General features: G+C 42.7%; 10 protein-coding genes across 10 annotated transcripts; 5 read left to right on the top strand and 5 right to left on the bottom strand.

Annotated features, from left to right (window-relative positions):
• Positions 1-390: 390 nt before the first annotated feature.
• EAE97_008937 (uncharacterized protein) lies at positions 391-1794 on the top strand (the record flags this gene model as incomplete). Its single annotated transcript, XM_038879452.1, has 5 exons — positions 391-552; positions 650-887; positions 955-1061; positions 1115-1506; positions 1710-1794. The coding sequence occupies 5 exons, from the start codon at positions 391-393 to the stop codon at positions 1792-1794; spliced, it is 984 nt and encodes a 327-aa protein (XP_038729963.1).
• Positions 1795-2109: 315 nt separating this feature from the next.
• Positions 2110-3569, bottom strand: EAE97_008936 (uncharacterized protein; the record flags this gene model as incomplete). Its single annotated transcript, XM_038879451.1, has 2 exons — positions 2110-3428; positions 3491-3569. 2 exons carry the CDS (start codon positions 3567-3569, stop codon positions 2110-2112), a joined length of 1398 nt encoding a protein of 465 aa, XP_038729962.1.
• A 4569-nt stretch (positions 3570-8138) lies between these two features.
• On the top strand, positions 8139-9771 carry EAE97_008935 (uncharacterized protein; the record flags this gene model as incomplete). The annotated part of the gene is made up of 2 exons (XM_038879450.1): positions 8139-8387; positions 8563-9771. The coding sequence occupies 2 exons, from the start codon at positions 8139-8141 to the stop codon at positions 9769-9771; spliced, it is 1458 nt and encodes a 485-aa protein (XP_038729961.1).
• Positions 9772-11555: 1784 nt separating this feature from the next.
• EAE97_008934 (uncharacterized protein) lies at positions 11556-12537 on the top strand (the record flags this gene model as incomplete). The annotated part of the gene is made up of 2 exons (XM_038879449.1): positions 11556-12251; positions 12316-12537. The coding sequence occupies 2 exons, from the start codon at positions 11556-11558 to the stop codon at positions 12535-12537; spliced, it is 918 nt and encodes a 305-aa protein (XP_038729960.1).
• A 470-nt stretch (positions 12538-13007) lies between these two features.
• On the bottom strand, positions 13008-14491 carry EAE97_008933 (uncharacterized protein; the record flags this gene model as incomplete). The annotated part of the gene is made up of 2 exons (XM_038879448.1): positions 13008-14180; positions 14273-14491. 2 exons carry the CDS (start codon positions 14489-14491, stop codon positions 13008-13010), a joined length of 1392 nt encoding a protein of 463 aa, XP_038729959.1.
• Positions 14492-15409: 918 nt separating this feature from the next.
• On the bottom strand, positions 15410-16367 carry EAE97_008932 (uncharacterized protein; the record flags this gene model as incomplete). Its single annotated transcript, XM_038879447.1, has 7 exons — positions 15410-15519; positions 15570-15672; positions 15725-15769; positions 15820-15999; positions 16058-16153; positions 16227-16280; positions 16338-16367. 7 exons carry the CDS (start codon positions 16365-16367, stop codon positions 15410-15412), a joined length of 618 nt encoding a protein of 205 aa, XP_038729958.1.
• A 662-nt stretch (positions 16368-17029) lies between these two features.
• EAE97_008931 (uncharacterized protein) lies at positions 17030-17717 on the top strand (the record flags this gene model as incomplete). Its single annotated transcript, XM_038879446.1, has 2 exons — positions 17030-17129; positions 17185-17717. The coding sequence occupies 2 exons, from the start codon at positions 17030-17032 to the stop codon at positions 17715-17717; spliced, it is 633 nt and encodes a 210-aa protein (XP_038729957.1).
• Positions 17718-17787: 70 nt separating this feature from the next.
• On the bottom strand, positions 17788-19820 carry EAE97_008930 (uncharacterized protein). The gene is made up of 2 exons (XM_038879445.1): positions 19078-19820; positions 17788-19009 (listed from the first exon to the last, which is right to left on the bottom strand). Exons 1-2 carry the CDS (start codon positions 19635-19637, stop codon positions 17941-17943), a joined length of 1629 nt encoding a protein of 542 aa, XP_038729956.1. The 5' UTR covers positions 19638-19820; the 3' UTR covers positions 17788-17940.
• Positions 19821-21439: 1619 nt separating this feature from the next.
• EAE97_008929 (uncharacterized protein) lies at positions 21440-23575 on the bottom strand (the record flags this gene model as incomplete). Its single annotated transcript, XM_038879444.1, has 6 exons — positions 21440-22698; positions 22749-23024; positions 23092-23178; positions 23306-23347; positions 23406-23462; positions 23572-23575. 6 exons carry the CDS (start codon positions 23573-23575, stop codon positions 21440-21442), a joined length of 1725 nt encoding a protein of 574 aa, XP_038729955.1.
• A 363-nt stretch (positions 23576-23938) lies between these two features.
• Positions 23939-25316, top strand: EAE97_008928 (uncharacterized protein). Its single transcript, XM_038879443.1, has 3 exons — positions 23939-24141; positions 24301-24475; positions 24672-25316. Exons 2-3 carry the CDS (start codon positions 24337-24339, stop codon positions 25232-25234), a joined length of 702 nt encoding a protein of 233 aa, XP_038729954.1. The 5' UTR covers positions 23939-24141; positions 24301-24336; the 3' UTR covers positions 25235-25316.
• The last annotated feature ends 37 nt before the right edge of the window (positions 25317-25353 follow it).

Below are 25353 nucleotides of genomic sequence, written 5' to 3'. Positions count from 1 at the left end.
TAGTATATTTTATGTAGCACATGAGTTTTTAATGGTAAAGAGTATTATTTATAGGAGTTTATAGGTAAATCAACTTTCACCAATTATGAATGCCTTTATGATCTGGATCTGCTCTCGATGCCACGGAGTCCTTCGCTGCTCATCTCCTGGCCTGTAAATTTTTCTAATGTCTTCAAACAAATCGACCTGGAAGTATCATGTCAGAGTAAAAAACTTTGGAGTTAGTGGCGATGATATGAGATTTATTGATATGATGCTTTACTGGCATTGCATCCAGCACAAATTTTCTCCACATCAAAATCTTTCACTCGTTAAACCCACGAGACCAAATTTGGCAACATCAACCCTTTACTCTTCTGACAACTAACAATATCATCTTGAGATTCAGAGATGGACGCTCTTTCATCAGATCCAATAACGGACTTGTTGACTACATACAACGAGCTCAACTCATCCACAATAACTATTTTGGATGAGGCACCTTCAGCCCTTGAATTTATGCGCTTCGTTGCCCTGAATCGGCCGTTTATAGTACGAGGCTTCGCTTCGGATGTAAGCACCCCCTCTACTCCCTTTTTTGCCCCATGCTACACTTGCTCCGTATATCCTAAGGTATGCGCGTTTTATGTGTTAATGCTTATGGCTCCAGTGGAAAGCAACATCTACTTGGTCACTATCTTATCTCAGATCCACACTCTCGTCACATGAAGTGAACGTAGCAGTAACCCCCCATGGAAATGCCGACTCTCCTACCCTCAACGAAGACGGGGATTTGGTTTTTGTGAAGCCTTGGGAAGAACCTCAATCTTTTCCGGAATTCGTCGACTTTGTCTCGCAACAAGAATTGCATGAGAGAAACGAGGAAGAAGTGAGATATGCTCAAACACGTAAGAAACCATATCCAGCATAAAGCTACTATTCATTGGTACTATTCATTGGTCTAACACGAAACAGAGAATGACAACCTTCGCAATGAATATTCTTCATTGTTCTCTGATGTTGAACAGGACATATCCTTCGCCAGGATAGCACTCCAACAAGATCCCGATGCCATTAACCTCGTCGGTACCGCCCACCCTCTTTTCCCAAGAACCATATCTTACACATGATTTAGTGGATAGGAAATTCGCACTCCATCACCTCTCTCCACAAAGACCCTTACCAAAACATTTACGTCCAGATTCTCGGAAAAAAACATTTTACTCTACTTCCGCCTCTCTTTCACCCCTGCATCAATGAAGTGCCTCTTCCCTCCACTTCCTACGTCCGTTCTACGTCCGACCCCGCCACCCTCACCATCAAATCAGACTCACCTTCAGCGGAAGTGCCCATCGCGACCTGGGATCCAGATGTACCATCCAGAAACCCTACCAAATACTCGCATCTAGCTCAGCCAATGCATGTGACTTTGGAGAAGGGAGATATGCTGCATTTACCAGCATTGTGGTATCACAAAGTAGGACAAAGTTGTGGTGAGGATGGAATTTGTGTTGCTGCTAACTACTGGTATGTATTATTTTATTTTGACATGGTCTACTCTTTCATTCTGGTATTTTGCTAGGTGGAACAGCAATTGCCAAGTTTGCCCACGGGATGTTGGCATATCACGCTGGAAAATTTGATCGAGGTCACGCCTATTAGATACAGACCGCCATAAATATTTAAACCAGCCAACGTAAAGAGAGACTTGGCTAACAATTACATCATAGGTACGACATGGATTTCGGGGGAAGCTTTTGGCCAATGTGTAATTTCGTTCGAAGTGTCAGTTTACAAGACGAAGCGAAAAAGTAAAGTACAGTAAGGCTTGATTGGAGATAGATTCAAGCTCTTCGTTAACGTTAGAGTAAGCATGCAAAGAAAGTGGTGCGTGAACAGAGCGAGTGTTGAAAACAATCAATAGGGGTATCAAATTGTAACTATCCTAAAAGAGTGTACTAAGTACCTATGTACAGAAAAAAAGAGCCATCTAGTCATGACCATAGTCGTTGTGCCCTCATTCAACCTAGAGCTCTGAGCCAAACGCATCCGCGAAAGCTTGCACCACTTTCGTAACGTCGTAAAAACATCCCATACAATGCAATTTCTATCCAAAAAAAAAAGGATTTATTACATAACATAATACCAAGCTGCAAATGCTGCTGTCAATGCCACTAATGGTCCTCCAAATGTTAAGAGTCCGACAAATAGGCCTGTCCCCGAAGTTATAACATTCTCTTCTTCTGAGATTCCACTCTGTGTGGAGGGAGACATCATGGAATGCTTTCTTGCCGGAGGTCTCCCTGTACCAGGAAAGTCATCTTTAAATCTCACCAATTTAGCCATGGGAGCTTCAACGAATGATGCATAAAGACTTGGTTTTCTTTCCAATCGTTCTTCTTCCGGAGAACTCTTCTCTTCTCTCATTTTTGAAAGGCGTTCCTGTGTGAGATCAATACTGCCCCGCGCCATGTTCAGAGGTTTATGTTCCCGATGTAATCTTGTGGAGCCTGAGGCTTTCACTGCCTCCAAATGTTCTTCTGTAGTTCCACATATTGAATCTAGCTCAGAAACCATCATAACCATGAATGAGAATATTGCTTGCGCTTCCTTGATAATGTCGGCCTTCTCGCCATCTGTTAGGAGGACTTCGGCTTCTGCTATTCGCCCTTTGAACTCGCGCTTGATATCTTCGCCATCCTCGTCCCCGACAAAATCAAAGAAGTGGAGACCTTGTTTCTTCATCATCTGACTGCACTCGGAACGCGAAAGTCGACGAGCAGAGGGACGCAATTCCTTTTCGGAATGCACTTTGCTAGGAGACTTGGCGGGCCCTGAAGGTCTGGTAGCCCCATAGGGGCGCACGGGAGAGGGGTCTCTTTCCCAAAAGTCCTCCAAGCCACCCGCCGATTTGAGGGAAGCTCGAAGATATCGACCGCCCGAGAACAAGGCCATATATAGTACCCATGCATATGCTAACAATACATGTGGGTTTGTTTGGACGGATTTCTTTGTGTGTGCAATAAACTCTGCTAGCCGCCCATCATTCGAAACCACCTTGAGTTGCTCTTCAATCTTATGATCAGGGGTTCCAGTCAAAGTGCGGATATCGGCTTGAAGGCGTCCGGATCGCAAGAGACCAGGAAGAAGGAGGTGTGACAGTAGAGACTGAGTTCTTGAGCAGACTTTCGATTCCTGAGAGTCCAAAGAGTCCGATCTACTACCGGGGCCGTCATATTTTGTTTGTTCATTGTTGAGAGATAGTGGAAGGCAGGGAGCATCTATAATGGTTTGCCATAGTGATTCGAATGTAATGTAGATTGGCGCAATGTGAAGGATGCCCGAGACATAGATGGACGGATTCGTAGTGTATGGAGGGAGAGCGAGAGGTAAACGAAGGAGAATTAATTTGTTGAGCTGAGAATGAACAGCTCTTGTTGCAATATTGACTAAAGGCTGTTAGCTGCGATCTACTAAAGTGGGCGATGGAGTCTTTTTTTTCTTCTCTCACTTTGTTCGGATAAGGAATGCTGATCTGGTGGGGGAGCTTGAGGTGGAGGGTTAGAGTTGACAATATTAGACTCAGCCATAGGTGCGATTTCTCATAGCGCGAATAGCAAAACAAGAAGAATGACAGAAATATGACACGCAGGAAGGATGCGATAAAGGGGAGTAAGAGTTAATAGGTATAGTAGGTTGATATCAATAGAGAACAGAACGTATGAGAGCATGGAGGCGGATGTGGATAAGAAGATCGGTGGTCTGACCTCGTCACTTGAGCCCTTTAATCATTCATTCACATTACCTATTTGGAGGCTACCTACTTGCCTACCTACGCTATTCTTAGTCAATACGGCAGGAAGTCACAATGACTCAAGTAGGTTTCATTGCCTTGCGCGACAAAAAGGAAAGAGAAAGAGAGGAGGAAAGGGAATGGGGGAATGGGGGAATGAGGTAGGGAGAGTGGCGCTTTGGTGGTAGGAGTAGGATACGAAGAGAAGGTACCTACTGAATGGTTTTCATCAAAATCATTGCAACTGCAACTGCGACTGCAATATGTACAGTGATTGAATCTCGTTGGCCGGAACCAAAAAACAAACATTTTTTGGGTAAAAAGTAAGCATCGTGGTATAGGTAGCGTTGTATATTTTGTTCATAGCGCCGGTGTGTGCTTACCTAGATGAGTTGAAAAAAAGGAAATAAGAGCTTAGGTATGTATCAAAATATAAAAATGATTGTCGTTTATTGCTCATTTCTCACGCAGCTGGAGATGTTTGATGTTTATATTAATGTTTGTTATCATCGTCTTATCAATAGCTTTTTCCGGGGAAGATATACCTGGCTCCTGGATAGGTAGGCTCGCTCGCTCGCTCGGTAGGGTAGGGAATGATTTGTGCTATGGTAAATCGGAGAATTTCCCATATCGCCTTATGGGAATTTGCTTTTTCGCTTTTGATAACCTATGGATCCTTGGTAACATCTACAAGTATATGAAATCTATGTCTTGATGGCTTGAATCCCGTGAGCCCCCCGTCGCACAATGATGTGCAAGATCCATCCCTCCAGCTGAGAATATTGAGAGATGTAACCTTAACACAGCTGGCCATATACCACACTCGTCCCCATCTATATATTATATCCATGTATGAAGATAGGGTGGCTCGGTGTGTAGTACAGGTTGTACAGTAACATTCTCGGAAGGAAATATAGAATTGCCCGATGCTCTGGGAAAGTCTTGTCGACCTCAATCTGGGCTCATCAACACGCAAGATGAATTCAAATGTTTCCGGTGGTCATCTATCTCAAAATATCTATCTTCTGGAGACCCAGTACTGTATCTGTGTCCTTCGAGAATCTAATCATCAATCCCTTCTTGCTAGTCTTCGTCTGGCTACCGTGACTACCTCGGCACGGGTATCTTCTCGCTCGCTTGTCTGAATATGGATACAGTAGAGTTTATCTAACTTTATGCTCGAACTCGTAACGTGGTTTATCATCGAGTGGGCCACTTCAAAATACACCAAAATTAATACTTTTTTAATATTTTTATTTTTATAATCAATTATTATTATTTTTAGAAAAAAATCAATACAAAATAATAATAAAAATTTAGTTCTTTATAAATCTAGTTTTGATACAAAAATTTCTTTTGTATTTTTAAAAAAAATAGAATTTATTACGATTTTTGTTATAAAAGAAATATTTCTATAATAACTATTATAATAATTTGAGTTTTTAATAAATAATTAGATTTTCATATTATTTATATAATTAAAATTTATAGTTTTAATTTTTAGAAAATTCTATTAATAAATAGAGAAAGTGTATGATTATATATAAACGAATTTTGTATGTAAAAATGATGGCTCACTTGATGATATGGCTTACTCGATGATAAACCACGTTATACCTACAGTGTAGCAGTACAACAAGGACACTTTCTTCAACCCATCAATCCCAATATACGATTTCACTAACCCTTCGATAAGTAGTTACATACTTGACCTTGTTTCATAAGGTTTTCTTAATCGCAAGTATCTCATCCATAACGCGGTTCTATATAATTCTCTGTTGGTCATTCTTGATTTGTGATTGACTTTCTACCGGAGGCCTTGAACCCGTATCCGAAGTTAAATCCATATCGAGCGCAAACTACTGTAGAGTTGATCAGTGTCATCTATACCGATTACAATTCCTGTTGTTCAGCGGTGGCCGTCGATATATGAGCTTAATGTATATTCAATTGCCAAGTTTGTGAGAAAGGCTGAGAATATAGTCACAGAACACTCTCTGGCCAAAGTAATCCTGACTTGTCTTTGCCATTATTCACTCTATTGGAGGCAACCGACTGGAAAAACAATCAATTTTTCAAGCTATATCCATCAGTCTTGAATTAAAGAAATGAGGTTGAAGATTTATCAGATAGACCATTCCCTCAGTAGCACTTGGTTTTCATTTTGTACCCTCCTGCACCATTCCAATATTTTCTGCCTCCATAAATCGATTCGAGCCCTATTTAGTGCCAATATCGATCAGATGTTTGGGATTAACAGGGTCTATCAAAGCAATTGAACATGCAAATGCTCACACGCAAGATTTGACGGTCTTGTCAAAATTTTGTAAATTGTCCACATTTTAAGCTGCTGTCGTAGACGTTACAAGTCTACTATTATGCTAAGCAAGACTGGGTTCGCTGGCCAAGAAAGCTCTACATGCATGGGTAGTTTTTGACCTGACCAGTATTGTTATCGACTGAGCAAGTTCAATGACCTGTGTAGGCAATATAATAGGCGCGGGAGATTCAGGGACTTTAATGGGAATATCAATGATACAAGAGCTAAAATATCAGCTTCAGTGACTCGAACCAACAACACACAGCATGACCATATGCAATAAGGATAAGGATACGGATATGGACGAGAAATGAGAGATTGTAGCCCATGAAAACATTTGTCAAGGCAGGCGAATGATGGGGGACAATTTGCAGATGCAAAGAATGAAAACATGACGAGAATATGCTGGCGATCTCGGATGGGTGCTAGGGAAGAAAGGAATGCTGAGACACATGCGGAATATCTAAGGAGTGCATCAGCTGCTGCGGGAAGCCCTCAAGGTAACATCATGATACTGCCTTTGAGAAGGGGTATGAGGAGAAGGAGGGATAGGGAGAAAACTATAAATGATGTATGATGGCTTCTTTTTATATCTCCGTTTACCAAATATATATCTACAATCTCCGATGAGAAATATTTCCATTTCTTGCCTTGTGATTTGTAACTCAGTGGATACTGGCGATGGTAGAATCAGACTTGGGGTAAGCAAATTATTAGACATACGACTGGTTTGCTTTATTTACTGTTTAATAACTACGTGCTTTTCATCTCATCGATCGAAGGTTCTTCAAATTGTTATGTTTGTTGAGACTAGAGAGAGAATGGTAAGTGAAATAATCTCACAAAACATGACTCTGTAGACTTAGGTATTGATAGCTTTTGAAGTATGAGACGTAAATTTAGCCAATCAGAGAGAAGTCAACTAATGATACATGCAGGAGCCCGTAACATACAGTGCCCATTTCAATGCATTTCAAAGCATTATCAGAATTTATATTTTGACTTTATGCGAGGTGTTTTGAGAAGAAAGTTCAAATTCACTCATATTGTTGACATCTTTTAGCTCTAATTTATCTTTTATTTAACAAGAACTATTATAATCCCAAGACAAGGTGTCAGAAAAAACAATTCACTCTTTTCTAATACCTTTTATGCTTGGATCTCTACTTGCACATTGCCCATATATCAATATCTTAAAGTGAGTAGGATTCATAACTACTTTGAGATAAATCATACTACACTAGCTCATTCCCTTTCTTGTCTGTAACAAAACACTTTCGCTATCTATATTGCATAATGTATCTCAACGATGAAGTTGTATATGGGGTTTAGAATATCAATGAACTTATAGTGACTTGTCTTATGACTTTCTATACCCTTGGTTGACTTCGAATAAGAGTTCTCGGTTCCCCCTTAATCTCGAGCCAAAAATCACAGATGTAAACCAATATAAGCAACTCAAGCCGTTGTAAAACAGACCAAAAGAAAGGGATTGAATCCAAGATTTCAAATTGACCTTTCAACTGACCTTCCCAATTGAAGCCTTTTCAGATAGATGACCAAGCAAAATAGATGATATTGGTCCAAATATTTATCCTCTGAATGGATTATTCTTGAACCACAAAGAGGAATATTGAATGATACCTAGTACAGCACCCGAAGGTACTCAGCCGATACCATAACTCCGGCTCATGAGTACTGTGACTTTCCGAGTGAATCATCTTCTATCTAAGTGTCTGAAGCAACAGATATTTACATTTTTTGATTCTCAATCTCGGCTCCGACCACACTTATTAACATTTGTAATTTCCCACTTTATTGTGCTTTAAATATTCTCGTTTCAGAGAGGAATTCAGACTTACTCTATTTCACAACTCACCATCTACTACTTACCACCTTTCTTCCTTCTTGCTTCCTTCTTTTGCTCATTGTATTATATCTACTTATACAATACGATAGATTCTCTCTATCCTTGCCCCTCTCAATAACATCAACCTTTACCAACCTTTGTCAACCTTTATCATACCACTGCCTACCTAGCACAACATGTCGACACAAGATCCATTTCCTCCTGATGGAGACGTTCTCATTATGTCACCCACAGGAAAAAACTGGAAACTTCATTCGTGGCAATTGGTCAACTACGCGCCAAAAATCGGCGCCCTTCTCAAAAACGTTGCACCAAGAAACATCACCAAGACTATGCGCTCTGAAGCACACACCATTAGATGGTGGATTGAGATGATACCATTTGGCGCCTTTGATGACCATCGATTCAGAGATTTTGTTTGCGTTGTAAGTTTCAAGCTTCCTATACCAGCCTTAACAATGCGTGGTATTGTAGTCACGCATGTCACAAAACACTTTCAGACAACTATACGTCCTCAAAGTCCAGAACAAATCTATACTTTTACAAATCTTTAATATTCACAGCAAAATCAAACAATTGCTAACTTGAATTCGAATACAGCCAGAAAAAAAGAAAGGAAAGCTTACTTTGCACAGCGCCGGTGCTTATAATGGCATTGGCGAGGTGTCTTTCGAAAGAACCTATGACAACCTTTTCAGAATGTTGTACAGCATGCCTCCCAATCTCACAGACGATATTGATGACGGTGGTGCAAATCTATACATCACCGATTGCGTTTCGATCTTACAAGCCGCCGCCTTTATAGGAAGCTTGCCCAGTGTTCGCACATATATTGAGAGTTATCTTCTGCGAATCAACCAGAAGCTCTGGGTACACGTCGCAAAGGCTCCTGAGGCATGGTCTGATGTTGCTGTTCGTCTACAGTCGGCGATTATCTTTCGTGAATCCATCATTCACATTGCGGGTGGTCTCGAGCTTCCGGGTCTCATCAACAGAAGCAGTTTTAACAGCATTGAGTACGGAAAAATCTGTCTTCAAGTTGCCGAACGTAAGTGCCGTGAGCTTAGAGATAAGAAAATCGACGTAGAGAGGAGGCTTCTGCAATACTATCCGCAACGTCTAATTCGGAGAGAGACTACCGACAAGATCCCAGGTCGCGCCGATTATGGTTCCGACATCTACTACTGGCAGGCTCTAACAATGTGTCGTCAATTCTTTCAGTCTTCTATTATGGCGAACAGACATCATCGTCACGAAGATGGTGGCGTGGAGTTTTATCGTACTGTCTTTCGCTGCGATTATATCGATAAACACGCCGCAGATGAGTTCCATAAACTTTTTGCCATGTCGACCAAAGGAAAGCAGTGTCTCGCGGATGCTGTTGAGGTTATCAAGGATGATCATCGTGTTATCATCGCCGATCTTTTGGAAGATCACCTTCAGCTTCGTACGACTGTGAGAAGCAAGCCGTTGAGGTACCTAACTTGTACCAGAGTCTTGGAGGAAGAGTTGCCTTGGATTGCCAACCCCGGTTTGGGTACAAGTTCTATCCCAGGACAAGTCGAAGACGGTGTTGCTAGTGACGGCTCTGCTAGCCCAAAGCGAGCTGCAGGGGGAATTATGAGCCAAGGTGGCGGTCCTAGCTCAGAGAAAGTGCCAGGCAAGAAGACTAGAACTGGCAAGGCTGCTAAAATTAGAGATGAAGGAGAAGATAGCGAAGAGGAAGGGGAGCAACAACACAACGATGACGACAGTTTAAGAGAAGAAGATGACGACGTTGACGAGGGCGGGTATATGGACGACGCATAAAACGCTCTTTCGAAATCTTCTTCATGTTGTTGCGATCATTCTGGATTAGCGTGGCGGGAGTTCAACAATTTGTTTGCTAATATGTTTTGAGCTCTTGATAATAATGATTTCTCAGAACGAACGTGTTATAAAGAGTTTGTCAAGAGATTGATATCCCTTCTGATTTTGCACAATCAATATTTTTTTGATTGATTTAGATAGCTACACCAGCTATAAGTAGGATAGTCTTTCAATCTCAAGTTTAATTTATGAATTCGAACCCTGTGACCCAAAAATGCACCGGCATCATTTTCGTACAACAAAGTCCAAGAGTATAATTTACACGAGTTCCACTCGGAAACTGCGTTGACCCCGATTTGAATGTACAACCTCTAGACAGACAATCAGAGTACCCACAAGGTTTGATTGAGAGTGGCACACTCTCATTATACTAGATACCCAACCCCCATACAGATATTCAAAGTATTTTTGAGAGCTGACTGGAGATGGAACATTGTCAACATGTAGATGCTCAACCTTGTTTTGACCTCTTGAACTATCCATAAAAGCTAAATGGAATGGGTACACTTTGACAAGCCCGACCTGGGTACAGCTGCTGAAACTTAGGCACAAGAACCGACTTGGAAATATATACTTTCGATCTCCAAACCTTATACCAACATTCAAACCACTGCAATCAGGGAGGGCTGACATCTTAAGCGAACTTCGACCGATACTACTATTTCCCGGAGTTTACTATAGGATTAGATTATGCTGTCTATCAATCAAAGTCAAGAAGTGTGGTTCAATACAACCCTCGAGGACCTTATCATGCTCATCATCCTCATTATGCTGATCAACTTCTGAACCCTTGTCCGCAGATGAAATCACAACTCTATCCGTTGAAAGAATCAGATTATACATATTAATGGTCTTCTTCATTTCCAAGAAATTGTACTCGGGCAATTCGTCTGCCATGTTACATGAAATCAAGTACCATCGTGGAATGTAATCAATGTGCTAATGTTGTCCTACACATACCGGTGTACGCAACGTGTATCGTGACACTAGAAACGTTTTGATGTGAAGTTCCAAATTAGCAATGGCGGGTTATTACGCCAACCTGCATCATGTGCCCCATCTTCGCTGTGTGTTGCGGTATCAAATTCGGTACCGAGCCGGAGAAAAAAGATATCACCGCTTGAACTACCAGGTACAGTACATACCTACCTAGTAATCACTTATGTTTATGAAGGAATAATGAGACATCAAGGTGTTCATGAATAGGGATGCCGTTTTGCCGTATTGGCGAAGCAAGCCAAGTATATCCTCATCTCGTCAGCTTCTTCATCTTCTTCGTCTTTCACCGATATAATATAATATGATCTGATATGAATGCACTTTGATTGACACTGAGAATTATCAAAACGAAAGAGGTGATTGTGAGTTTTTGGAAGGGGAACCGTCTCAAACTCCATCTTAATCAACAGGCCGTTTGCTGATCCATGCCCATTTGTTTGAAAGAAGATTAAAAGTAACAAACCAGAACTTCTATTCTTCTGTTGCTTATTCAAGCTGTGTTGTGGACGTCATATGTAACCACACCGGCAACCACAGCCATATCCTTACGAATGCCGTCACCACCTATGCACGCCACTGGCCCTCCATTGGAGATGCGACCCCAGAAGAAAAATGCGCGCTCGAAAAGAAATATAATTATTTATCTCCTACTCGCCTTCACATTCACTTGGATCCCATATACACTTTACTTCCGCCAAAGCTCCATATCTAATGCCAATTTAATAATGGACGAGGAGAGTGGAGAGGTTATACATCACGAATATGGAACGAATGCGCAACCCGCTTTTACAAATATGATACATCTCATGAATCTACCTTCGGATTACCTACCGCAGACCGGCAAACACAGGAAACCAAATCGCCTGATTATAGTGGGCGATGTGCATGGAATGAAAGATGCGTTGGTGAGTTTACTCGACAAAGTAAACTTCGATGAGAAACACGACCATTTGATATTAGCTGGCGATATGATATCCAAAGGACCCGATTCTCCAGGCGTGGTAGATCTTGCCATGAAAATCGGAGCATCTGCCGTGAGGGGAAACCATGAGGATAGGATTATTCTCGCTCATGCCGATATGATAGCACAGCATAAGGAGATGGAGATGGATGCACCTGGCCCGAGTGAAGATCCGGAGAAAGTAGTTGATGGGCTGGAGGAGGTTAGTTTCAATCATGGAGATTACAAGGATCGAGCGTTGGTGAGGGCGCTGGGGGAGAAGAGAATCAAATGGTTGAAGAAATGCCCTGTAATTCTGAGAGTAGGACATTTGGATGGAATGGAGCAGGTGGTGGTTGTTCATGCTGGGCTAGCTCCCGGGGTCGAATTGGAAAAACAGGATCCATCTATGGTGATGAATATGCGGACCCTGATTGACGGAGTACCTAGCGACGAAAGAGATGGGAAACATTGGAACAAGGTAAGAGCTACTCACATTCCACCATGCAATTCTCTCCGATTTTGTCTAACCGCAAAACCAATAGGTCTGGAATAAGCATCAGAAAAAACTACCAAAGAAAGAACGCACTACAGTCATTTACGGTCACGACTCCAAGCGAGGTCTCCAATTAGAGAAATACAGCATGGGTTTGGACACGGGGTGTTTGAAAGGCGGCAAGCTTACAGCTGTAGTTATTGAAGGAGGAAATTCATCTCCGAAACACAAAGTCGTGCACGTTAATTGTAAGGATGGGAGAAACAATTAGGAACAAAAGATGGGTTCGGGTAACCTTATGAGAGAATTTTGCGTTAGATACCATTCAAGGCGTTTAGGATATTAGTTGCTCCAGATGGGTTAATGATTAGTATACATCACACTACCATGATTGGAGTTGATGATGAGTTTTATTTGGGTTTTACGGCATTGGATATGATGATATCCCACAAATATTATTCTGGTGGACGAGATGGTACCTGAGTGTGAGTGCCAATTGGCGCTCACTGCAAATGTCAAGCCCAGGTGGATGACAGGGCAACGAGACAAAGCTCACTCTTTTCAGTACGATTCTTCAACATGACAATGATATAGAAATTGTTTATAGATTTAGATGCAGTCTTAAAAAATGAATCCAATAACCAGGCACTGAAGTGGACCCCAGTATGTCCCTCCAAGAACATTAGAATGTATCCCAATTCGAAACCAAACTCCAAGTCTATCTTCCTTGACTCTAGAGATCTAAACCACTTCATCTCTTCTCTCATCGTGATCCACAACAATCACGATAGGTATGATTCTTTCATCTCCTGGCTCCCCCTTCTCCTCATCCTTGCTCTCATGATTAACAAAAACAAAACTTCCCACGACAACCAATGCACCCACCCAATACACTGCAGTGCTTGTCTGATCATTCAACCACATCTGGCCCACCAAACTCAACGGGATCGTCATACTCAAGCCTACAGTCACTACCAATGGCGTTGTCAACAACATCGCATACGCCCAGCAATAGTCGCTTATAAAACTGCTTAAAGAATTCAGTAATACTATGAGCCAGATCTTGCCAGTGGGTGGTAGCTCGAATGTTTCCACGCCGCTGAAATGCAAAATGAAGAAACCGGGCCAGAGAAAAACAACATTGAAAAATCCAACGAGCCCAAAGAATAGCGGCATATCGACCCGATCTTCGTTGCCACAGCGCTTTTTCATCACTACTGCATACAGCCCATACATCACCGCGCTTCCAAAAGCCATGATGTCGCCAACCGCAATTTGCGCTTGAGATTTGTGGGGAAAGCTCCCACGGTTTGAGTCATTATCCGTACTCCCTAGATCGACGGAGGAAATGAGGATGATGCCTGCGAAGGAAGCCAGAACACCGAGAAGTTTGCGGACGGTGAAAGATTCGACACGAACAAGCGCCCCAAAGAGGAGGGTGAAGATTGAGGAAGTGGAGGTCAAGATTGTGGAGGAGGCCACGGATGTGTATTCGAGACAGCCGGCTACGAGATAATTGGCTATGAACCAAAGAAGAGAGAACTCGAGAGAAAGTTTTGCCGTCTCAGATACACTTAATCTATCTTCCTTCTCTTGTTCTTGTGGCTGTGGTAGATCTGTGTCAAGGTCGTCGGCAGAGTCTAGGAGACGGGAATGAGAAGCGCTCATAGAATCGTACTCTTGGTCTTCTCGACTGGATCCTCGGCGATGCCATCCTTTGCGGAGATTCTGGAGTCCGGTGCGGTATTCTGATAATTGGTCATGATAGTAGTCCACAGCTGAATCCTTCACATGTGACCAGCCATGCTCTCTCGATATTCGTAGAAATATAGGGATCAATGATACAGCAAAGAATGATGTGTTGATATATGTAACAAAATATGGTTTCGAATAGGTGTTATCGGCGAATATGTACTATTGTTCTCAGTGTTAGTATTGGGCATTCGAATTCCCCGATAGTTTTCCAGCTTAATATACTAAGCTTGCCAAATGAGAAGCATACTCACACTAGCAAGAAAATTACTACTCGTCCACAACATCACAGTAACTCCCAATAACACCATCCCCAGAGTCCTGCGCGCTACATTCTCCAGGCCCACTCCGGCTCTAAATCCCAAATTCTTGCTACCAGTGCTGGCAGTTGCACTTGTGCCTGTGATCGTCCTTTCCAGCGACACTCTCTGAGTATGTGTCTGCATTGTAGCAGAATCCGTTGACGGACTCATCGCGCCGAGTTGAACTGATTGCGCCGTCGTTCTTGGATTAACTTCCGAGATCTCGTTCTTTAACGCCTTTTATCTTATCTATATCCCACCTATGCAACTGAAATCCGAACGATGTGGATGTTGATTATGTGATCGATTATGTGAGTTTCGTTTGGAATGCCAAAAGATCATGGAGGTCGTAGACACATGCACATATATCGATGCATTTAACAATATGATAGGTCTTATGATGCCATGTAGATATAATCAAAGTGCGAATGTGATGTTCGTCTTCGATGCGCGGGAGATCCCTATATAGATGAGGTCGTAGTGAATTCGGAACACGAAGGATTGAGGACGCGATCGCAATCATTAACAATCCTTCTGTTAGTTGGACTTTGAGAAAGGAGAGGGAAACAAATTATCAAGTGAAAGCCACGCCAAGTGAAGACTTACATTACTGTACCTAAGACCAAGACATTCTCATTTGAGGAAAAGAATTTCGAAATAGCCCTTTATCGCTAGCTTATATGTACGCAGATATGTAGTTCTATGCGCTAATCGTTATCAAACCAAACTTTATCCAAGAGAATGGGGTTTGAAGGGGGCCCAATGGTAACTTTGTTTCAATGTCAATTTATGTTGCACTACTCTGTCCAAGGCTCACATCTATCACGGATAACTACTTGCTCTAATGCAACATTATGGTTCATTCAAAGATGCTTCCATTGCAGAACTATAAACCCGTCTTTCTCATTATGCGTTCTGTATCATCAAGGAAATAAGAAAATCGCAGACCCAATAGCGCCAGAATGATCCCTATGTACAGTTGACGACCTTCTCATCAAGACTTCCAGTATAATTCCCTCAGTGGTCGAAAGGGCAGGGTAGAAAGAGAGAAAATGAGACCAATGATTCTCGACCCCCACCAAGTGCCATTTAGCAGGCACAACCATCTCTATCGTTCTCGATATGGATGTTGATTGGATCTGAGTAATCTCCGTTATATTCTTCCGATTCCTCCTGTGCTAGAGCATTTCTTGCAATAACTAGATTGGAATTAGCTGGTATCTATTTGACGAACTTAAAAGTGATTTACCTTCAAAGGCTTGCTCGACATTGATGGCCTCCTTGGCACTTGTTTCGAAATATGGAATATTGCCCTTGGAAGTACAGAAAGTCATAGCCCGTTTTGAGGAAATCTGAACCACGATTAGCAAAGACACTATACAATCGTTCCAGTGCTAAACTTACCACTCTCTTGTTTTCTTCGACATCGATCTTGTTGCCTAGAACGACCTACGCAACTGTCAGTGTCATATCGGATTCCGTAAAACTGTCCAGCTTACAAACGGAAAGCTTTCTGGATCTCTGGGCGAGGCCTGGATCAGGAATTCATCCCTCCAACTATCCAATGTGTCGAAACTCTTTGAATTGTTCACGTCGTAGACAAGGACACAGCAATCCGCTCCTCTGTAGAATGCGACCCCTAACGATTGGAAACGTTCCTGACCTGCTGTATCCCAAAGCTATATCCAATCATTAGTTACCAAGTCCCAGCTGCCATAAAAAGCGTGAAATCCTCACCTGCATAGTAACTAATCGATCATCGACTAGGACCTCCTTTGTCAAGAAATCCGCCCCGATAGTCGCCTTGTAGCTTGCACTGAATTTCTTGTTGACCTGATCCAGTATCAGTCTCTAGTGTCGGCGTATACGTCGCGATTGAAAGACACTCGGTAGGTATTCAACGTACATATTGGTTCATCAAACTCGTCTTTCCTACACCGCTATCGCCGAGAATAATAACCTGCGGATCTCAGATCAGCACCAAACTACTCATCAGATCCTCAACATCAGTCCTTACCTTCAATAAAACCTTCTTGCGTGAAGCCATCTTTGCCTAGCTTGTGCTTGATCGTAATCTTCCTCACGAAGCGCCAACTTTCTCCCTTTCCTCGATCTCTTTCTTGAACAAAAAAGGAGCGTAAGCACGTAGAATGGAGAGTAGTTTCGGTCGTGATGAAAAGAATTCTTTTTTCCTATGAAGAATTCGGGTTATGTATGTATTGATGTAATACTTAATATAAGTTTGGTTAATTGAAGAGGAGGAACATTACATCGGTAACTTTAAGCTTTAGTGCTTGCCTCGTGCCTCGTGCCTCTTCATTAAATTGCCCCATCCAGCCATTCAGCTATCCAGCCATCCATCGGAAACCCGCTAGCGCCGGCCGCTTGGTCCTATCAGTATTTGCTTATCGAGATCTATCCCACTACAAGAGGCTACAGCTCATCCACAATACCAGCACACATTCACACATGCATACTGCATAAGAGAACTTCCTTATATATCCATTCACTTGCAGATTCTCGTACATGAAACTATCAGGCTAAAATTTTCTTCAATAACTCTTAATACTCATAAATTCAACTATTCGTGGAACTCTACTATAGGTAGAAAGAGATCGCATTCTATGATTGATTATTGAAGAATAACTACCTGGATTTCCAAAGCAATGAAACCTCAACTTGCACGTCAGCAACCAAGAGAACGAAACAATGGCTTCCTGGCGCGATGATTATATAAAAGCTTTACGAGATCGCGATGAGCGCGAACAAACCAGCTACCAGCGCTTTGATCCTTCTTTCATAGACGCTTGTACGGCACCCCTTCTGAAATGAACTTTTGTCTAAATTCTAATAACCTGCAAAAGATACTCAGCTGCTCGACAAAGTCTCTGCTCAAACTGCAGCTGCAGCTGTTAACGACACCTCATCTACCTCCGCCAAACCCTCATCCCTCTCTTCTTCCGCCACATCTCAAAAAGCAATCTCCAAAAATGCAATCCAAACTCAATCTTTAACCTCTTCCGAGGTCCTTCAGCTCCGCGCTTCCTTATCCGAAGCACTCCGTTCCTCTTCGCACTTCCAATCACGTTTGAAGATCACCGAAACTTCACTTCAGGCTTTGCGCACCAAAAGTGCTTCAGTGTCCAAACAGTTAGAAACTTTAACTCGAGAACGAAGCATTCTGGAGAGGAAGATTAGGGATCGAGATGAGGAGTTGCGAGCTAAGACTAAGGGGTTTCATGATGTGCAAGATGAGATGATATCTCTGAATTTGCAGCTCAATATAGCAGAGCAGAATGAGAAAAGAGCAAAAGCGGAGAATAAAGAGTTGATTGACAGGTGGATGGCTCAAAAAGGAAAGGAGGCAGATGAAATGAACAAAAAGTTTGGGACCTGATGCAAGAAACTGATGATTGGATCAAGCTCATCACACTACGTTTTAAAATCACCGAGAAGGATAAAACATAAAGTTATGATGGTTGTTGTTACAAATACATTCATTTATCCATACATCTACTCTATGCCGACTCGCTGTGATATCGCTTTGTACTCAAATACCCAATAATAACCTGCCCAATGGTATCAACTATGCAAGGAAACCGTATATTCAAATTCACAAATCATCTAACCCGACCCCCCCGTGTCTTTCTATCCTTTGGGGTCTTGTGATAGTTAGCCACGATAGTGCTGTCCTTCGTAGCAACGTAGTAGTCACCCCCATTGGAATGCCAACTAACATCCCCTTCCGCGTAAGTCTTCTTTTCGACTCGCAATAAATTGATGGGATTGTGTTCATTGTAAGAATTTATGACATGACCATCCGGCACGAAAGTTTTCAAACTCACAATCTTGCAGCCCTCTTTTAGATCCAAAAATAAGTTCACAAGACTTTGGTTCAAAGCAGGTGCGAAGACTTGATTGTTAACCAAGATAACGTCAGCTCTCTTCATCACTTTGAGAATGTTTTCGTTATTCAAAAAGTTTCCTTCCTCGAGGTTGACCGAACCGGCGCTGAGGCCCCAAGCCCTGCAACGTGCAGAAAATTCTGTCTGTTGTAAGGAAGCCAGCTTACAGCAGTTAGGCATTATTTCGCAACCCCAACTTTCGCAACCAACTTGTAGCGCGGCATGCACGACGACATTTCCTACTCCCGAACCAAGATCTATGAAAACTTGATCTGATTTCATCCGAGTGTCTTCCCTGAGTATTCGAGATATGAACGGGAATGTGAGCTCGCCATAAACATAATCAGTGCCATTTTGGTATTTATTAGTCAAGTCAACTTGAGGAGACACTGCTCGGTCGTAAACTTGCTGGAGAACCATTTTGAGAAGCTTAGTTGACAGTGAATGCTTGTTTTCTAAGTTTTTTGCCAGCGATCCATTTTTGGTGAGAGTGCTGAGCGCGTCATTGTAAGCCCCCACAGCATTCCTGAACTCAAGCAGCAGCCCCTTCATTTTCTCTTTGTCGTGGGGCTTTTTTGTGGTGGACAGAGTCCAAGTAATATTGTTCGTCGCTTTGTTGATTTTCCGAATTATGCCTGTTTCTGGATGGGTGAACTCCGCTGCTTGCTCCTCAGTCAAATATTCATCCTTGACAATTTCCACGATTTTCGGTATTTCGTCGTAAGGGTTGATCAAATCTTCTCCTGCGGGATCGATAACCTCGCCTTCGGAGATGAGTTGGTATCTTTAGTGACGGCATTGATTAGCTGGGTTTAACTTCAGACTTTAGGAGTTGGATTGAGTAGACATTACCTTTCTCTCCGACTGACACTGGGATATCTTAGAAGGACCGCATCGCCCTCTTCCTTCTTTCTATCGCAAACCTTCTCGCCGCTCTTAGCCGTGCGTTTCGTCATCATGACATCGGCCGCGTGTATCATTCTGCAGGTAGAGCCTTGCGTATTATCGGATTCGGTCGAAAAGGCTTTTTTGTCCTTCAGATTCCTCTTCAAATCGGGCTCAATGTTTTCCGGCTTGGCCCGTTTGGAAGACACGACCACTTCTTCATCTTCCTCGCTATCACTCGTCAACGGCTGTTGACTCGGGCTTTTTCGAAGAGTTAAAGTTGTGCTTTTCTTGGTGTTACGGCTTCCGCTGATTTCTCTCTCTTTCCTTTTCTTTCCTGCCTCGGGAGGAGGGCTTGGGACGGCTAGTCTGCCACGAGCATCAGTGACTTTTGATACAGGTGTCCCAATTCGAAGGCCATTACTGGATGTCCTACTAGATAGAGTCGGCCTCTGTTTTGGAACTTTTTCGGATTTAAATTTTGGCGCCACAGGTTTAATGTTCGTCAGTCCAAAGTTCAAGCTCATTCCTGCAGATTTTGAGAATATGATCGAGAGTAAACAAATGCACAAATATTTGCTAAATACAAAATAATAGATTAAAATACGTTTTTGCAGGTAATTCTAAGATGGGTATAAATGCTGGGTGGTGTAAAAGTTGAAGCAGGTATCGCATGCAGTGTATATCTCTTGAAAGAGTAAATTTATTGAAGACTAATAATAAAGACTTGCAGGCAGGCACGACTCAAAAGGCTGTTGTATGCAGAGATCTACACTAGTGTTAATCACGTGTCTAAATTCCAACAAATAGAGTTTAGAGTTCACAATGATAATTCGTGATGTTTGTAAGTATGAATTACAAACAAACAGACAAACAAACATGCAATAGAAGAAGATGAATTTTGTTCGTGCCAATATGTGCTTTCCTACACATTTATGATGATGAAAGGATCAGTCAATGTATTATGGAAAATTGAAATTTGTAGGAATTGAGAATACAAGACATACTTTTCATAGACTGACTGAGGACTGACCCGACTGTGGACTGATCATGGACCTGACCTACTGTGTACTAGACATCTTTAGCTCCCGTTAAGGGACTTTTTAAGGGATTGTTAAGAGATTGTTCTGGAATGAGTGGAAATAAATTCGGGATAACTCTATCCCGGATAACACTGGATAACACTTGACAAAAAAGTACTGTACAATGTCTTTCTCATTGCTCTCCAAAGTTATCTATTAATCAAGGAAATATCAAGAAGAAGAAAACTTTCAAGAGAGCAGAGATTTATATGTGAGTTCTCGCAAAGGAAATGTGCATATCATTACCATTATTTGACATCTAGACTGTCTGATTCGAGTATATAAATATATAAAGAGTAGTAGAATCGAACAGTATACCCAGCAAGAGAAAGATGCTAATGTCATAGAATGGAGACAACACTTTCATTTGTTGATTAATTTGTGATATACATAGGTAGTTAGCAGATAGTTCATTTGCTAGATCTCGTTTAAATTCTGTTGGTTCTTCACATTGAACATTCGAAAATGACATTGGTAAATCTCTTTTGTTATTTCATTCCCAAGTAATATACAAGAATAATTTCACAGGTGCAAACACAGACACAAGACTCAGCAGAAAACAGAAAGAAAAACCCCAATCGTTTTGGAATCATGACCATCTCATATCACGTTATCATTCAAATAATTCTTGTTACTGATGGAGGCCTCGAGAGAGATGAATCCATGATTGCAGTCAGAGTATAATAGGATGATAGCATGCAATTGGCTCTATAAAAAAACATTGGGAATGTGAGAGTGAGGATTGTTCATTATTCCTCAAAGATAGATAACTTTTGTATGCCCAGGCTTACTTTTTGGAAAACAGGAGAGCAGACCATTGAAACAACACACAACAGACCCAAGCAGACCCAAGTGTATGATATGACAAATAGTCTAACATGTCAGTCAATAACACCATGCGCCGCCCCAAAGAGGTAGATAACATTGGTGTAAAGACCGCCCATATTCAATCTAGATTTTACTAGTATAGCAAAGTAGAGTAAATTCCAGAAAAACTTCGTGTATGTTGTACGTCTGTGATATTGTTCTGGGCCGGTGAGGCTAAACATGGGCATAATGAAAATCTAGGCACAAAGATTTATGTGAATCCAACGCCGAAGGAAATCGTTTTGAGAATTGAGGGTCAGAAAATTAATCTTTTTGCCATGTATGAGCAGTGAAGTCAAAACTATGCTCAGTGTACCGAGAATGCTTGCCCGGTTTGCCAATGTTTCATTGGAAACATGACGCCTCTCAAAATCTGTTATCTAAGAAGCAATAGCACGTTGGCCTGCGTTACCACCACGGTTGTTTTTCTTGGGTTTAGACACTGTGCTCCAGCCATCCTCTTCCATGACTGCAGTTTCAGTTGTAGCAACAGGGCTTTGGGCTGGTGCAGTCGCATTTTGTCCACCACCATTTGGATTTTGTCTGTGGTTCCTTCCTCCATCATTGTGTCTTGGGCCTCTTGGTGCGTAATCACCCCTACCCCTAGGCCCTCTTGGAATATCATCCCTGGGTGGTTTAGGTCCAGATGGACGTCTCCAAGCCCCGGTGTCAGATGGCTTTGGTTTGGCATCTCTGACAATCTCTTTTGGCTTGACAGCCTTATCGTCAACGATCTCGCCGTTGGCATTCTCAGTTTCAATTGTCTCTCCTTCCTTTGTTGCTTCTTCGCCTTCACGTTGTGTAACTTCAGCCTTCTTCTCGTTGTCTTCAGTTTCCTTAGCCTTTGCAGCCTCCCTCTCCTGCTTGGCCTTTTCATCGGCCTCCTTTTTCTCTTTGATGGCTTGTTGTCGCTTCTCCTCGATTTCCTTCTCCTTCGCGGCAGTATCAATTGGACGAGCAGCTCCAAATGGGCTTGCCTTCGCATCACCTGCGGCAGATGACGAGGATGAGTCAGCAGGGGCCTCGGAAACAGTGCGCTTTGCAAGGTTCAATCTTGGTCTACCGCCAGCAGGGGCAGATGGAAGGGCTGGAGAAGCTGGGGCCTCGCTCCCTTCACGGGATAGAACAGGTGACTTTGCAGCTGGTGCAGCTGGTGGGTCGGGTCGCATTTTGCTACGCCATTGGTTGTCTTGATCGGCGGCGGTGGGCGCACGCTCGGCGACGGGTCGCTCTTGGAACTCACGTCTGGGTGGTCTTGATCCTTCTTGCGAGCCAGAGCCTTGACCTTGGGATCTACCTTCACCCCAAGCAGCTGGCGAAGCTTTGCGGTCTCTGAAGCCTTCGGCTCTTGGTCCATCGTTTGTTCGGGGTCGGCCACCTTCTCTTGGAGCACGTTCCTGTTGGGCGAGGGGTGAGAGTGGACCCTTTCGTTCCCAGTTTCCAAAGTCTCGAACCTTGCCATCACTTTCGGGCTCACGGGGGGCTCTACGCTCGCCACCTTCCTCGCCAAAACGGCTAGATTGGTATCCTCGATCCGAAGGGCGACGCTCTCCTCCACGGCCCGGTAAATCAGGTAGGGGTCCCTTTCTACTCCAGTCTCCGAGCTCTCGTACATCTGGACGGTCACCACGATCCTTCGCTGTAACATATATTAGTGGATAGCGCAAGTACGAAGTGTATCAAACTTACGAGGATCAGCAACACTGATTCTAATGTTACGTCCTTGGAACTGAGTCTGGTTCAAAGTCAGGGCGGACTTGAGACCTTCCAAAGAGCCGAATTCTGCATATCCGAATCCCTTCGGTTTCATCTCCATCTTATCCTCAATGATGCGAACGTTGATACATTCGCATCCGACGAAAAATTCGTTAACATCGCCGACGGTAGCATCAAATGAAAGGTTTCCAAGATGAACAGTGTAAGGTGGCTTGTCGGGAAGAGGGAGTTCCTCGCGAACGGAATAACCTATTGAAAGTCAGAACTAGAATTCCATTGAAAAGAGTGATTTGAAGGAAGGAGATGGGAGGTTTACCTCCGGCATTGTTGCCATAAGTACCAGTGGTAGAGCTATAGGTACGTCTCTCATTACTGCTTCCACCATATCCAGAAGGGCGTGAGTCTACAAGAATCAGTATTCATATTTTTGCGAAATTGGCCACGATCAATGTGCGTTTGTGTTCACATACCGGCTGTGATAGATGAAAATTAGCAAGGCTCCATATCGATATAGGAATAGAACAACTTACAAACTGGCATATCCTCCATCTCATCGGCCCATGATCCCAACTCTACATCGATGTTAGTATGAAAAAGATTATTGTGCGAGAACAGTAGGTGTTTTCATACTCTCGTCAGCCAAGAAGGTCCCGAGGGACATCTTCTGCTGTTCCTTCTTCTTAGGAGCTATGGCACAACTACAATTAGCTATCATATACTCAATGTTTAAAAGACCCACACCGACAGTATCATGGTCGCGATAGTCGATGAAAGGTTAGTGAGGGGGAGCGCTTACCCATGATTGCGGTTTTTTTCTTAGGACGCTGCGCAAAAGTGTTTGCGCGTTGTCCGAGACAGAGTATTGAAGGTACTACGAAGTCCCTTCAATCGATCGTATGTATTTAAGGTTTAGGTATTCCTTGGGATATTCGAGGCTCGTCGAATATCTTTTTGTGTATCGGTAGGAAGAGGTCGAGGTTCTTCGTGGTGGGTTTAGATTCCAAAATGGAAGAATTATTAAAAGTGCGAAGTTTGACAAGGGTTGTGCGAAACTAGTGGGGCAAATTCTTTCACTAGTGCTGTATTAGTGAATTTGCGTTTGTTCAATGATATGGAATTTTTTATCAAAATTGTATAAATGATTACATTTATATTCATATTTAACAGTTAATTCATATTTTTGAAAGTTTGAATTTACCAAGGAGGAACTCATCTCTCATTGGATAGTTTAAAATAGTCAAGTACCTGCTAGATATAAATCCCGTCTCGTATATACATACTAGGTACCCAGGCAGGTACTAGTAGGTACGCATACGCAGTTTTGATATCTCAGCCAGATAAATACACGACCTTGCAAAGTAAATATGTAGGTGAAGTTTATATTCATCCTCTTCAATTCAAACATGCATTCGAGACTGGAGGTCATCTATACCAATTCTATGTTGGTCGATTGACAAGTCGAGCATCAGACTTGGAATAGTATCATGATATATATCTCAGAAGCTCACATACCAGTATCATGCAGCCAAACTCTTGTTCCCTTCGGAGAATAAGAGACGACATGACAACTCCTAGAGCAAAGGAACATTCTTCTCCCTCAATGGCTCCCACCAATCAACCCCAAGGCCCCAAATCGGGTGATTTGCCTCCTGAGTTGATGGATATTATAAAGCCTGCTCTTCAATTTGGTGGCCTTTCTGGTATGTCCTAGTCTCGGTCAATCAATCCCTATCTCCTGTTGGTAGAAACAGAAATCTTTGCACGCCCAGCAACACTTTCGACTCATTATCACGTGTAAATCTTCACACAACTCGCCTATCCCCTCACACATTATACACATCAATTATGTCACCTTACCAATCTTCTGATACTATCAAAGCTAACAAGCACCCTCAGCACTTTCTGGCACTATAATTGGTGGATTTTCTGGTATCCTCGTGTCTCAAACTCCAGTTCTCTTCGCCGTCGCCAGTTCTATTCAATGGGGCATTCTTGGTACCACCTTCTGGGGAACCCGCACTGCCCTTCTTTCCCGTTATAGGACCGCGTCTATACACCCGACGCCGCAAGAGAAAGCGCTTTCAACTTCTCTGGCCGCTTCTCTTGCTGGCGCTACTGGAGGTATACTACGCGGCCCGAAGAATATTCTGCCTGGGTTTGTCGTTTTTGGAGCCGCTGGATATGTGGGACAAAAGATCTACGATGCTGTGGACGAGAGAAAGATGGAGGAGTTGAGGTTAGAGGAAGGTAGGAATAGAAATAGTGGAGACGATTGGATGAACTCGAAATGGGTGCCGTGGAAAAAATTATCTGATGACGAGTATGAAGGAATGTTGAAGGAAAGACTGTTAAAGGTTGATGCGGAGATTGCAATTCTAGACGAAAGTCTGCAGGCTTTGCGAGAACAGCAGAGCAACGAGACTGGAAAGCTTCAAGGAACAGCTGAAAAGAATCATTAGCTTCCTGTCTAGCTTCTTTACACCATTGAAAAAGAATCATCGGCTACGTGAAATTTTAGCATTGAGTTATTTGTAGCCTGCATTGTCTGTTTGTGAAAACTATCGAATACAGCATGTGA

This window comes from Botrytis byssoidea (assembly GCF_014898295.1).
Source record: "Botrytis byssoidea strain MUCL 94 chromosome Unknown BBYS_019, whole genome shotgun sequence".
Classification (NCBI taxonomy): domain Eukaryota; kingdom Fungi; phylum Ascomycota; class Leotiomycetes; order Helotiales; family Sclerotiniaceae; genus Botrytis; species Botrytis byssoidea.
Note: the sequence above shows the minus strand (reverse complement) of the source record. Positions and strands in the feature narration are given on the sequence as shown.